At 41.2% G+C, this 14,664-nt stretch overlaps 1 protein-coding gene and 1 long non-coding RNA gene across 2 annotated transcripts in view; one reads left to right on the forward strand and one right to left on the reverse strand.

The window, feature by feature from the left end:
- Positions 1-13,206, reverse strand: part of METAP2 (methionyl aminopeptidase 2) — a 41,461-nt gene extending 28,255 nt beyond the window's left edge. Inside the window, exons 1-2 of the mRNA XM_031938608.1 lie at positions 12,985-13,206; positions 537-641 (exon numbers count right to left, since the gene is read on the reverse strand). Coding sequence (XP_031794468.1) covers positions 537-641; positions 12,985-13,141 — 262 coding nt within the window. The 5' untranslated portion in view covers positions 13,142-13,206. The remainder of the gene's footprint in view (positions 1-536; positions 642-12,984) is intronic.
- On the forward strand, positions 537-14,264 carry LOC116419322. Its single transcript, XR_004229593.1, has 3 exons — positions 537-647; positions 12,991-13,795; positions 13,915-14,264. It is a non-coding gene; the product is annotated as an uncharacterized LOC116419322 (long non-coding RNA).
- The last annotated feature ends 400 nt before the right edge of the window (positions 14,265-14,664 follow it).

A 14,664-nucleotide genomic window follows, 5' to 3' on the forward strand; every position in this document is an offset into this window, starting at 1 on the left:
TCACTTTGCTTTCCCGATTCCCACTTTCCTTATCTACAGAATGAAAGAGTTGATTGAACTAGGGTGACCTCTTGGATCCCATTCAATTCTAAATCTATGATTCTAAGTGGCAAATATCACCATTTATTTGGTGAATTGTACAAATTACTGATAAAACCAAGGCCCAAAGGTCAGAAGGTCCACTGTCACATGGATAGTAAATAGGAAGAATTGGGATTCAAACCCTATTGATCCTGGGCTGAAGGTTCTTTTCACTGTTATAAAGCCCTGATAGCACTGAGATTTCTTGCACAGGTTAACAAGATTCTACAAAGGGTTTTTTTGCTGGGACCATGAAAGGTTGTATGATGGAAAGATTTACTTTAAATTAGATTATTATCTGATATTTATAGAGTTCTCAAATTTGCAAAACACTCACACCAGCTCACTATGAATCAGCCTCTTGTCACTTTCCTCTTCTTGTCACTGAACTTAAACACTGGATAAAATAAATCTTAGATACCCACTCACCTCCCCCATGCCTCACACACACCTACCTTCATCATCATCCTCTTTTTCTTTGTCCTCCAAGGCCTGTTTTTCCAGCTGTTTGGCTACCTCATCCACTGAAGTCCCCGATTCTCCCTCCATTTCCTGTTGTCCTGCAGGTTAAATAATGCTTGTTTAAATCAAGGCTCAATGACAATGACTTAAAAGCAAATACTAGGCCCTCTAGAAAATGAATTTACAAAAGGATTCCACTTTTAAGTTCAGAAAAACAAAACATCAGAAATATGGTGCAATTGGTGGGACTTCTGTAGTGTCAGAAATGAACATTAATAACATTATACTTAAAATAAAATCAGTAACTGGCTATCCTCAGCAATGAGATCAACCAAATCAGTTCCAATGGAGCAGTAATGAACTGAACCAGCTACACCCAGTGAAAGAACTCTGGGAGATGACTAAAAATTATTACATTGAATTCCCAATCCCTATATTTTTGCCCACCTGCATTTTGGATTTCCTTCACAGGCTAATTGTACAATATTTCAGAGTCCGATTCTTTTTGTACAGCAAAATAACGGTTTGGTCATGTATACTTATTGCGTATCTAATTTATATTTTAATATATTTAACATCTACTGGTCATCCTGCCATCTGGGGGAGAGGGTGGGGGGAAGGAGGGGAAAAATTGGAACAAGAGGTTTGGCAATTGTCAATGCTATAAAGTTACCCATACATATAACCTGTAAATAAAAGGCTATTAAATAAAAAATAAAATAAAATAAAATCAGTAAGCATTTACTGAGTGGTTACTACACACCAAGCACTAAGTTAAGGGCTGGGATACAAAGACAAAAGTCAAAACAATTCCTGCTTTCTATATATACATTTACATTTCAGTATAAACCAGTTCTTTGTAGGGAAGGCACTAGCAGCTGGGAATATAGGAAGAGGGGATAGACCACGTAAGAATTCCAAAAGGTGGAGATAAAAAAGACAATGACAGTGCACAGACATGGCAATGAAAAATAGAGTATCACAAACCACCCCACACTACACATTAAGTACCATGGCTGTACCTTAGAGTAGACAGAGCAACATGATCCCAGAGCTGGAGAGACAAAGGGGGAAGGAAGGTGGATTATGAAGAAGTCTATGAGCTAGAAGAGCTTGTATTTTACCCCAGAGTAGTGAGTCAATAAAATGTATTGAGTAAATTAAATAGTATGAACTTATGCTTCAGGAAAACTATTCTAGGAGCTGTAAGGAGGGGACAGACTGGAATATGACAGACATAAGACAAAGAAATGAAAACTATTGTAAAAATCCAGGTGAACAAAGGTGGCAGCCGTTTATAGAAAAAGAAAACCTATGACAGAAATTCTGTAATAAACACCATTAAGATTTGGAAAATTTGGCTATATAGGTGAGGAAGAAAGAAGTCAAAAGTGATATCCCAAGGTTAGTGAACCTGAGAAACTTACCAAAAAAAAAAAAAAAAAAAAAAAAAAAAAAAGGTACTCTCAACAGTAACAGGAAAGTTCAAAAGAATGAGCCCGAGAAGAAAAGAATGAGTGTGTTGTTTCACCAGATTGAGTTTGTCTCATAGATACATCTGGTGTGAGATGTCCAAAAAGCAGTTATGATAGGGGACTGTAGCTCAGGAGATAGGCTAAAATATAGTTAGATCCAGGAATCATCTGCATAAAGATGATAACTGAACCCAGAAAAGTTTTGAAAGGAAAGTGACCAGGACAGTCTCCCAGGACATAGTCAGTAGGAATGAGTTGGATGTTTATTTACATAAGCTGTTGTAGTGAGTGGGATAGAAAGGGAGAATCCCTGTTGGATTGAATGCCTAGCTGGGGGACTATTTAACAAATTATTAGATATTATTCATCAATTCAACAAAATGCAGAGCACAAGGACATTCTTTTTCCCTCCAGAGATTTACAATCTAGTTAGGAAGAAAAGGATAAATAGAAACTATTTAAATAACCATATAAAGTAGTATATGGTTAGAGCCCAAATGAGTGGTTGAAAGATGATCTGTACCTGGACACTGTCAGACCCATACCAAAGCACCACAAGAGGGACAGGGATAGGTACCATCTGGCAACTTTGTCAGCTGCTACATATGCATTTCTAGGTCACAGATGCCGGAGTAATGTTCCAGGGAGAGAGGCTCGAGGTCTTCAGAAGGAGAAACACAATAGGGTCTCAGTTCCAAGCATCTAGCTCAGCCTATTGAGAATAACCAAGGCAGGAATTCCAAACCAAAAGGGAGCTTACAATCCCAACAAGTTTTCCAGCCAGCTAACAGGGACTAAATCCAGCAGCACTTCACTGTTAGTCAAACCCAAACTCAGGTCAAGGAAACAGCAAACAGATTTTGTCCAGGATCAGATTATTTTGAGAGTACAAGGAGCTTGTGAGTCTCTTCTGTGCCTGAGATACTAGAATTCCTAGAACACCACCACCCAATATCCCAAGAAAGAAGCAATGAAACCGGCATGGCAGAGCCCAAACTTAACACCAAGCCCCAAATCTGGAAAAACAAAACAAAAAACCAACTAAACAAACAAAAAAGAATTCTACTATAAAGATCTATTATGGTGGCAAGGGAAGCTCTGTCCACAAACCCAGAAGAAAAGAATGACTCCAAAAGATTTACAAGCAAAACCTCAGAGAAAAACACTTTAGGTGTCTGCTCAACTGGAATTCCTAGAAGAGATGAAGCAAGAAATGGTGTTGGGGGTGGGGTGGGGAGGGGAGGGTGAAAGGGTGTTAAGAGCTAAAAAAAAATTTTTTTATAAACAAAATGAGCACTTGAAGAAAATATTGGAAAAAGAAATGAAAGCTTTGGGAAATATTGGAAAGGGATTTGACAGCTTGGCACAAAAGGCATAGGAACCTTGTCCAAGCAACAAATTCCCTGCAAATTAGAACAGATCAAACCAAAGCTAATGAATGACTCCATGAAACAAGGAATATTAAAATAAAGTCAAAAGACTGGGGGGGGGGGGGTAATTTATGAGCTATTTCAGAGGAAAAAGAATTGAACTGGAAAACAAAACAAAACATTTAAGAATTGATCTCAAAAGGGCCTAAACATCAGATTTCAAGTAATCTTTTAAAAGAACACTGGTCAGATAGCTTAGAACCAGAAGGCAAAGTGGAAACAATCAACCAGTTATCTTCTGAAAGAAAATAAAAACTCTAATATCATAGCCAAAATTCAGGGCTTCCTGGTCAAAGAAAAAACACTGTAAGCAACCAGAAAGAAAGAATTAAAGTACCAAGGAGCTACAGTCCGATTCACAAAAAACTTGGCAACCACCATGATTAAGGAATATAGAGTTTAATTGGAATAGTCTTCCAGAAAGCAAAGAATATAAGTTTAAAACAAAAGATAATTTAATCAGCAAAAGTGAATATAATGTTACAAGGTGGGAAATTGGAACATTAAGCCCAGAGCTATAGTTAAATCTTGATTTTTAAACACAGGAGTTGATAAACGAAAAGATAAACATGAATGAAAAGTATGATAAATGACTAAACAAAGAACACATAATAGAGAAACAAACTGCCTGCATTTAAACGTGAGATAATACATATGGTCACCCTATGAACCTTATTAGGATCAGAAGCCGAAGGAGTCTAATTAGACAATGTCTGGGAATGGATCTGGTATTTGTCGATGATTTAAAAAACAGAAAAAAGGGGGAAAGGTATACCTTGAGGAGAAGGGGAAGAAAGAAAGGATGATTAGGAAAAAAATTATTTCACATAATGAGCTCACAAGTAAACTTATATGAAGAGGAAAACAGATGGTATTTCAACTTCTCTCATCTGAAATGGTCAAAGGAAGGATACTTGTCTGTGTTTGAACACAGAATAGAGAAATTAGGTGGGGAAAAGGAGGATAGAGTCCAGGGTAGACTTAATACTAAGCAAAACAAACTAAATATGCAGATATTTGTACGTCTTTTTGAGGCTGCAAACAATAGGACTTTGAAGGAATACCTCTAAGTTATAGAATATGAATATGATACAGTATTACTTTGCTAAAAGAAATGAAAGATGGTTTTAGAAAAACATGGGATGACTTGTATAAACTGATGCAGTGAAGTGAAGAGGTCCAGGAGAACAATGTGTACAATGACAAAAATTTGGTAGACTAACAACTTGGAAAGAATTAGGAATTCTTATCAATATAATGACCAACCATAATTCCTGAGAGACTAATGATAAAATATGCTATTTACCTCCTAAAAGAGAATGATTGTATTGCCAATGAGAAAAATACCCTCAATATACCCAAAGAGAAATACTGGAGGTGGGGAGGAGGAGGCAGGAGAAATGGGGGGAGGCCCCTAAACAAAATCAATGTAAAAATTTGTTTTGCTTGAGTATGCATTTTGTAAAGCAATTGCTTTTTCTTTTGTTCTAAACTGGCAGAGAGATGACAGAACAGTAGATTTTTGCTAATTGAAAAAAATTTTTTTAAATTGTATGTAGATCATGCTACGTTCACAGAGGCAGATTTCCTGCCCTCACAAAATTTGACATAGAAAAAAGGGAATGACACTATTATTGGAATAATGTTAACAATGTTAACATTAAGTTAACCTTTGGCCTTGTTTTGTTCAACATTATTATTAATGATTTCAATTAGGAGATAAATGATATGATTTATCCATCTCTCTTCACTGCAAGTCTCCTCCTGTTGTTGAATTCCTTCCTGGAACCTCCATTAGGGAAAATACTAATGTTAGCTACATATTTCTAAATTGGCTTGGTTCCCAACTCTCCAGCTTTCATCTGAGGAAAGTTTTCCCCACAATTCCAGACTACATATTCCCCATCTCTCTACCACTATTCCTTATAGGTATTTTCATTACTCTTCACCTCTTGAACTCCTCTTAAGTATTTTTCCCCCCACAGAAGATAAATTCCTTGAGGGCAAGGACTGTCTTACATTTTGCTTATATTGGGTTCCTTCTGCCCAGCAGTGGCTGGTGGTTAGTAATCTTTTTCCTCATCTAACTGACCACCCAATCTGCAAGTGACAAAAAATTGAGAGGCTTAGACAAAATTTGGGATAACAAAAACCATCCTTAAGGTGCCCAGCCTTAAGAAGGAATGAGGAATCAAGTCAAGGTATGGCTATATCACATATAGGAATGCCCAAAGCTTGATAAGAATGAACAGTGTGACAGGGGCAACCAAAAGAACAAATGCGATGTTAGGCAGCATGAATCCCAGTAAATGGGATGACACCCCTGCTATCCTCTACCTTAATCAAACTGCATCAGGCGTATTATGGTCTATTTTGAGCATCCTGTTTTAAGGATAAATAGCAAACTGGAACATCGATATTGGAGGATGGTCAGATAATCTTTTTTTTTTTTTAAATTTAATAGCCTTTTATTTACAGGATATATACATGGGTAACTTTACAGCATTAACAATTGCCAAACCTCTTGTTCCAATTTTTCACCTCTTACCCCCACCCCTCCCTAGATGGCAGGATGACCAGTAGATGTTAAATATATTAAAATATAAATTAGATACACAATAAGTATACATGACCAAAACGTTATTTTGCTGTACAAAAAGAATCAGACTCTGAAATATTGTACAATTAGCTTGTGAAGGAAATCAAAATGCAGGTGGGCATAAATATAGGGATTGGGAATTCAATGTAATGGTTTTTAGTCATCTCCCAGAGTTCTTTTTCTGGGCATAGCTAGTTCAGTTCATTACTGCTCCATTAGAAATGATTTGGTTGATCTCGTTGCTGAGGATGGCCTGGTCCATCAGAACTGGTCATCATATAATATTGTTGTTGAAGTATATAATGATCTCCTGGTCCTGCTCTATTTCACTCAGCATCAGTTCTGTAAGTCTCTCCAGGCCTTTCTGAAATTATCCTGTTGGTCATTTCTTACAGAACAGTAATATTCCATAATATTCATATACCACAATTTATTCAGCCATTCTCCAACTGATGGACATCCATTCAGTTTCCAGTTTTTAGCCACTACTGAAAAGGGCTGCCACAAACATTCGTGACATACAGGTCCCTTTCCCTTCTTTATAATCTCTTTGGGATATAATCCCAGTAGTAACACTGCTGGATCAAAGGGTATGCACAGTTTGATAACTTTTTGAGCATAGTTCCAAACTACTCTCCAAAAAGGTTGGATTCGTTCACAACTCCACCGACAATGCATCAATGTCCCAGTTTTCCCGCATCCCCTCCAACAATCATCATTATTTTTTCCTGTCATCTTAGCCAATCTGACAGGTGTGTAGTGGTATCTTAGAGTTGTCTTAATTTGTATTTCTCTGATTAATAATGACTTGGAGCATCTTTTCATATGACTAGAAATAGTTTCAATTTCTTCATCTGAGAATTGTCTGTTCATATCCTTTGGATGGTCAGATAATCTTAAATTTAAGTCATACAATACTTACAGCTGAAGTAAATAAGAACAGTTAGCTGAAAAGTAGAGAAGAATACAGTATTTTCAAGTATGTTGAAGTGCTATTAAGTAGGAGAGAAATTTTAACTTCAGAAATAACAACTAGGAATAGTGAGTAAAAGTTGCAAACAGTCAGATTTCAACTAAAAGAAAATTTCTCCATAATTATAGCTATGCAAAAATAGAATAGGTTGTCTCCAATGTTAAGAAGTTCCCATCGCCAAAGAAAAGATCTTCAAACTAAGCTTACAAGTCTGCATAAATAACAGACTGGTGGGAATTAGGTTGTAGATGTGCTTGGCACAGTGGAGCCAGAGGGTCTGAATTCAAATCCCATCTCAGTCACATTATTTCTGTGCCACTAGGCAAGTCACTCAAGTTCCCACATCATAAAATGGAGGGATTGAATAAAATGGCCTCTGAAACACCAAGGTAGTGTCCTGGTCCCTTTTCTCTCTCTACACTCTCTTCTCAATTCTATACACAAACTCAAGGGAACCCCTCTTCTCTCCTCATCTCACATCACCAACTGCTTACTGGATGTCCCACAAACTTCACAAATATGACATGTCCAAAACAAAACTAGTTCTGCTTCCCTCCCCCAAACTCTCTCCACTACCTGATTTAATTATGCCTGTTAATTAAAGACATCATTGAACTTCCAGTCTCCAGATTTACCACTTCTGCCATTTCTATCCTCAAGTCCTCATTTTCCCCTTATCTCACATATTCAATTAGCTGTCCAATCTTTTGGTCTCTCCCTTCACAACATCTTCTGTATATGTCCCCGTCTGTCCAATCATTTAGCCAACATTCTAGTGCAGACCCTTACTGCCTCTCCCCTGGACTACACAACTTAATTTTTTTCCTTCCTCACTTCTCCCCATTTCAGATCCTCCTCCACAGAGCAGCCAATTTAACATTGATACTTCCTTCTCCAGGTGCTACCTCTTGCCCCAGTTTTTAGTAAACACCTTCCCAACCGACTCCAGCCTTGTTATACACATTAATTACTCCCCTTCCAGCACTCTACAATCTAGTCAAATTAGCTTTCTTTCCTTCTTCATTACCAACTCATCAAATAAATGTCCTACTTCAAGCCTAGCTCAAGCACTTTTTGTGAGGCACTCCACTCTAAGACCTCATTCCAAGATGATGTCATTGTAAAATAAGAGTGACATTTCCCATCTTCAACCCAAAGCCTTTTCCAATCCCTGCCCCCTCCCCAATTAAACTCCCTATTGTATACTTGTTTGAGTCATATATACATAAAAGTATGAACACACATGTTTCTCCATATCTTTATGAATTCCTTGAAAGCAGGCATTACTTCATACTTTGTCTGTATCTCCAGAACCAAGCACAGGAGCTAGTACACAGAAATGTTTGTTGATGGATTTATTTGTAATGCCAGGATTCAATTCAAGAAGAATACTGTTTTGAGACTGATGACCTAAGGTCCCTTCCAAAGAAAGAAAATCTGTGCAAAAGAAAAGCTAGAGAACAAAGAGCTGGCCTTTAACACTTCGAGGATCTGTGATTTCATATCCTCCCAATAACCCAGACTACAAACCCATTGGGCCTTAACATTTCAGACATATATATATAGAAATAAAAATAAAAACAGAAAAAACACCTAAACTATCTAGTGAGGTACCTCTGAGATTTTCTTAACTAAACTGTTCCTGAGATAATATTCAATGCAATACCAAATCATACTCAAAACAGGATGATGGAATTTGCCAGGTCATCTTTTATGTCTTGAGGGGTAATGGTATAGTAATTTGGAGAAAGAACCAAATAACTATAAGAGAAAGTCAGAGTATGTTATTATCAATGCAAAGTGCTATACAATGTGAAGGAAGATAAGTCATTACTAACCTGGAAAATAGGAAGAGATCAAAAAGGATTTCAGGAGGAAGGGCCACAAAAATACAGCGCCTTTCATAAATTTTCCTATGAATGCTTACCTTACAATTTTGTGAGACTGATGAGTATATATATATATATATATATAAACATATGTAAAACTGATGAGGAAATTAAGTCTCTCTTAAGAGTGTTTTAATAGATTTTAACATGTTTAATATATATTGGATTATTTGCCATCTAGGGAAGGGGGTGGGGGGAAGAAGGGGAAAATATGAAACACTAAGCTATGCAAGAGCAATGTTGAAAAATTATCTGCGCATATATTTTGAAAATAAAAAGCTTTACAAATAAATAATAATAATAAACTGTTAAGTAACTGGATTTAAAAAGTGATAGAGCCAGAACTCCAAATCCAACGCACTTCCCATTAACCACACAGTAGAAATGAGAGGATAGTATATCATCAATTCATTCATCAGAAATTTACTAAGGACCTACTACAGACAAGACACTCCAGATGCAAATTTTTTTTTTTTTTAACTTCCTTGCCCTTAAAGGGCTTATTGCCTACTCAGGGAGACACTATACACTCCCAACTAATTACAGTAACAATAACAGCTAATATGTATTAAAATGTTAAGGGCAAAGGGGAGAACTACCCCGTTCTAGGAAATTATAACACTCAGTGAGTACATGCAGTGTCTGCAATCAATTAGAGCTGGAAGGAACCTCAGAAATCCTTAATCCAATTTCCTCATTTTATAGTTGAAGAAACTAATATAAAGAAGCATGCAATATAGTTTGACAGACTGTAAATTTATCTGTAGATTCAGGACAAAATACATTAACATACATACATTTTAATTGTTCAGAGAGAGAAGAAGAAGCAAATAAGGAAGGTATATTCCTAACCAGGCATGCCAAGCCATAAGCTGGGGAAAAAAGTTTGGAGTTATATTATAGAGGACTTAAATTTAGACTGAAGCTTATGGATTTTACCTTTAAACCAAAAGACCAGATTCCCATCTCTAGTTTGGCTGTGCTTTAACTGCCCTAGGTATTTTTCTCTCTGGTTGGGCAGGTGCCTTCTAAAGAGGAGCCGCCACTGCTTAATTGGCTACTCAATTTTAAAGACCCAGAAGGCTATCCAAAAGAAGGACACTGTACAAAATGGCCTCTAACTGATATACTACCTTTCTACCCACAGGAATGCTATCTCACTTGGAAAGCACTTGAATATCCTTTTTTTTCCTTTCTCACAAAAAAAATCAGCCAATCAATCAACAAGCATCTAGTGCCTAAACATCAGGGACAAGCACAGTCCTGAGAAGGAAGATAACTATTCTTGGCTTTAAGGAACTTCCATTCCAAGCTTTTCTTCCTTCCCCATCCGTTTCTCTCACCAGACCCCTTTTTTCCTTTTATTCAACAAACCATTCAATTGAATTACTTAACATGGCTGGAACTGACAAGAGTATTTGTGGAACTTATATTCTTAATTTAAAATCAGATTAAATATTTTCTATTTTTCTTTTATATAAAAAAAAAAAAACCCATACCTAAATAAAGTGGTTTTTCTTTGGATACATGACCTTATTTAGGAAAAAAAATGAACAATTAATGGAGAGGGTCAAGAAGGACTTCAGAAGAGAGATAAAAGGGTAGTGTGTGGATAAATGGAAAGTGAGAGAAAAATGCTGACCAAGAGTCAGTCTCATAATAATCCCACACAAGGTAATGCCAGTTTAGATTAAACAGAGTGTCACAATGGGAATAGAGACTAAAGGAGACATTTCCAAATAAAACTTGATAACTAATTTGCAGTTATTGGAAGTAAGGAACGAACAGGAATTCAAGTTTATTCCAAAGTTTTCAGGTAAAAGAAGACCAGTTTAGACTGAGAAAAAAAGGAAGTCAGGCAAGGAAGCTATTTTTGGTGGAACAACTGTTTATCTCTGCCCGAAACAGCATGAAGCAAACAACCTCTTAATCCTATCTTGTTAATCACTGAAATAACTTTTATAAATTACTAAAATAAGGACCAACATTTACCTTTAGTGCTTTAATTATGTATTAAAGCACAACCTCAAGAGTTTTCCACAAAATCAGTGAGGCTGGTGGTATTCTATCCATTTCACAGACAAGCAAACCCAGGCCTGAGGAGATGAAGTGACTAACCCATGGCAGAGCACACTAAATCCAAAAAGATTAAGGCTACCATGCAGTGGTGCCTTATTCTAGACTGTGCCACCTTCAAGATTTTGGTGGCCATCTCTCCTTGAATTCCATGGTGTAACACTGGACATGTCACTGAATGTCCTGGTCTTCCATAGTAAATAAGAGAATGGGATGAGCTAGTAGTTTTTTTTTGCTGAGGCAATTGGGGTTAAGTGACTTGCCCAGGGTCACACAGCCAGGAACTGTTAAGTGAATGAGACCACATTTGAATTCAGGTCCTCCCGACTTCAGGGCTGGTACTCTATCCACTGTGCCACCTAACTGCCCCGCGAGCTGGTAGTTTTTAAGTATTTTTACATACATCTCTTATTACTCCACAACTGCTCTCAGGCTTTTCATGTTTAAAAAAAAAAAAAAAAAAAGTACAGAGCAAAGCTAGGCTTGGATACCAAATGGGTCACTATTCCTTCTCTGGGCCAGGTTGCTCACCTATAGTCAAGGACTACCCTAGATAACTTTTCTAGCTATCCCTCTCATAAATACTCATTTCCAAATACATCACCCACTTCTGCCTAATCCTGAAAGACTGTAGCATCATCCTTCAGAGAATCTGACAGTCCAACAGTCAACAAGCATTCAGTAAGAGCCTACAGTTTGCCAGGCACTATGCTAAGTGCTAGAACCCTTCAAAACAAAAATGAAATAATCCCTTTCACATAAGGAGACTAAATCTATTAGGAGATGGAAGGCAGAAGGGGCGCATTCCAAAAAGCACCGGAGGTAGGAAGGAAACCAAAAGCAGCTTCTGCCCTCAGCTCACATTCCATAAGGAGATAGGCGAGTAATGAGGTATAGACAAGATGAATAAAAACAAGACACGATGGGATATAAATGGCTAGAGAAAAGCTTGGAAGGGAAGACGATACACCTTGCAAAGGCTTCCCATAGAAGTTGGGACTTGAGCTGCACATACGTAGATCCCGAAGAAATGATTGTTGAATGAAAAAAGAAAAAAAACCTGAGATGATTTTTGTAATTTTTAAATTGTGACTATCTTTCCAACTTCAAGCACAGTACCTGGTTTATAATAAACCCAGTAATAAAATCCTCGTGAACCGATAAAAGAGTAAGAAAGAAAAAATGCCATTTATGCCGGTCATTCTTGTCAATTTTTGAGTTGTCTCTCAACTTTGTTTGCCGTCCTTAGTAGGAGTTCTAACAAACTGATCTGATAAAAGATTAAAGGGAAGAAAATCCTCAATTTTTGTAAACTTTCATCTGACTTTTGCGGCTCTCAGCCTACATCCAGTCGGGATCTAATAAGCGCCCGCTGCCTGACAGAGATAAAGAACAATGAGATCATCCTCTTTCAGTCGGTCCCACAGACTTTCCCTGGCTGCGCAGAGTACTCGCACCGAGTCGCTTAGCAAGCGCGGCCGGGAAGGCGCAGAGGACAGGGCGGTCTCGGACACCCCGCGCTCGCCAAGAGCCGGGCACGGCTGCAGCCCGCGCATGGGGCACAGGGAGGGCGGCGCGGAGCGGACCGCGGCCAGGACGGCCCAGGGCGCTGCTCCGAGGCTGGCTCCCTCAAAGCCCCCTTCTCCCACAAGCGGAGCCGGGCCGGCTTCGGGGCGATGCTGAGCTCAGCCAAGCACTTCCCGAAGGACCCGGAGACCGCCGGCAGCGGCGAACCTCCCACTCCCCAGCAGCTTGGGGGAGGGGGGCGTCTCGGCAGCCGGTCCCAGAGGGCGCCGGGGGTCCCGGAATCCGGCGGCAGCCGATGAGAGTTCAGGGAGAAGCGGCCAAGGACAAGGGGACACGGCGGTCCCGAGCCCTCCGGCTCCGAGGCGCTCGGAGGACGGATCCCCCCCCCCGGCCAAGGGGCTTCCTCAGGGCTGAGCCGGCGGCGGCCTGGACCGGGTCCGAGAGGCCTCCCACCTCTCGCCCGCCCCCTTACCTGCAGCCCCGGCCTTGCCCTTCTTCTTCTTGCGGCGCTTCTTCTTGGCCGTCTCCTCGGCCGTGGCGGCCGCGCCGTCGTCCTTGTCGTCCGGCTCCAGCTCGCCGTTCAGGTGCCTCTCAGAGGCCGCCGCCTGCGCCGCCTCCACGCCCGCCATGTTGCTAAAGAGAGAACGAGAGGGCGAGCTAGAGGGGCCCGCTCCCCGAGCAGCCGCCCGCGTTCGCCCCCGGCGCCCGGCCCAGCCGCTCTCGATGGTGCCACGAAGCGAGGGGCATGCCGGGACGGTTGGAGGACCCGGCCGCGGTCCGCCCGCCCCCGCTGGAGGGGCGGGGCCGGCCCGGAGCAGCCGGCCTCGTGGCGGGCGGGGGAGGGGGAGCCGCCGAGGCAGAGGCGGGGCCGGGGGCTCGCGTGACATCACCCTCCCCGGCCGCGCCCCGAGCCTGCCGCGCGCCGGGGCCTCCTTTCCGTCCCAGGCAGGAAAAGAAAAGTTTGCTTGGCTCGGGCTTCCGCACGTCCCACGTGCGCCCGGAGGAGGAAGAACCCCCCTCCCACGTGCACAAGCACGCACGCTCCCCAGGGCAACCGCCTCCCCTTCCCGGGCCGGAGGCCCCCGGCGCCTTTGCTGCTAGGGCTGTGGAGCCGTCGGGAAGCAAAGTGCATCCTTGCCCTGAAATTCTAATTCGGCTTAAAAGTCCCTCCTGCCCCGCGGTGTTTATCTCGCTAAGGGGGACCATACATCTCGCTTTTATTTTGCCCGAAGGGATGAGAGAAAAAAAAACCATTAATATTCATTTTTTTAATTGGCAATGAGGTAATCACGGCGCCCCCTGAAAAAGTTGGGCCTGTAGGGACTGATTGTGCAGCGGGGGGGGGTGGGGAGGAGCAGAAGGGAAAAGATTTTGTTTTATGGAAAACTAACTTTTCCTTTAGAATTTGCCGCGCTTGCACAAAAAGTTTGCGTCTCGCGCAAACGATTCCCGTTTTTCGGAAAACTCCCCCAGTTGCGTTTTCTCTCGATGGGGCAAGTAAGCCACACGGCAACGAGTCGGCTCTCAGCGCGGACACCCCGACGCTAAATTCCGTTCGGCCCGATGAAGTCCCCCAATCAGGCACGAAGGCTTTTCTGGTGCAAAAAAAAGAAAAGAAGAAGAAGAAAGTCCAGGACCGCTGCGGGCTGCATCTGCCGAATGTGGTCTGTTACTGCCTTGATACAGAATCTGTAACTACTTAATTGCGATAAATAAATAAATAAATAAAATAATAGTCATTAATGAAGATCATCTTTGCAATAGGGAAGTCAAATTGGGAAACTTTTATTAAATGGTTGCTGTGTGCCCTGCACAGCCAGGAGGAAAGACCATTCCTGTCCTCAAAACTGACATTGTAAAGGAGGAAAGGGGGTCATCCTTATGTCCCGTACCGAGTCCCCTGGAAGGGATTTAAAACATCGCTCGCTCTCAAGTCCTTCTTAAAAGGGAGCGACTGCAAGAGGAGAAGAATACCAAGGGCAGGGAGTACTTCAGTGGGAGAACGCAAGGGCTGGAGGGAACGTCCGCCCAGAAGAGGTTCCTCCCGGCTTGGGAGAGAGAGAGAGTCTCCCGAGCCGGGAGGGCTGCCTGCAGAGGGATCGCAGAGAACTCCCAGAAGAGGAAGCTGCTCCCTCTCCAAGCGGGTAACGAA

The sequence above is a fragment of the Sarcophilus harrisii genome, chromosome 5 (assembly GCF_902635505.1).
Source record: "Sarcophilus harrisii chromosome 5, mSarHar1.11, whole genome shotgun sequence".
Taxonomy (NCBI): Eukaryota; Metazoa; Chordata; class Mammalia; order Dasyuromorphia; family Dasyuridae; genus Sarcophilus; species Sarcophilus harrisii.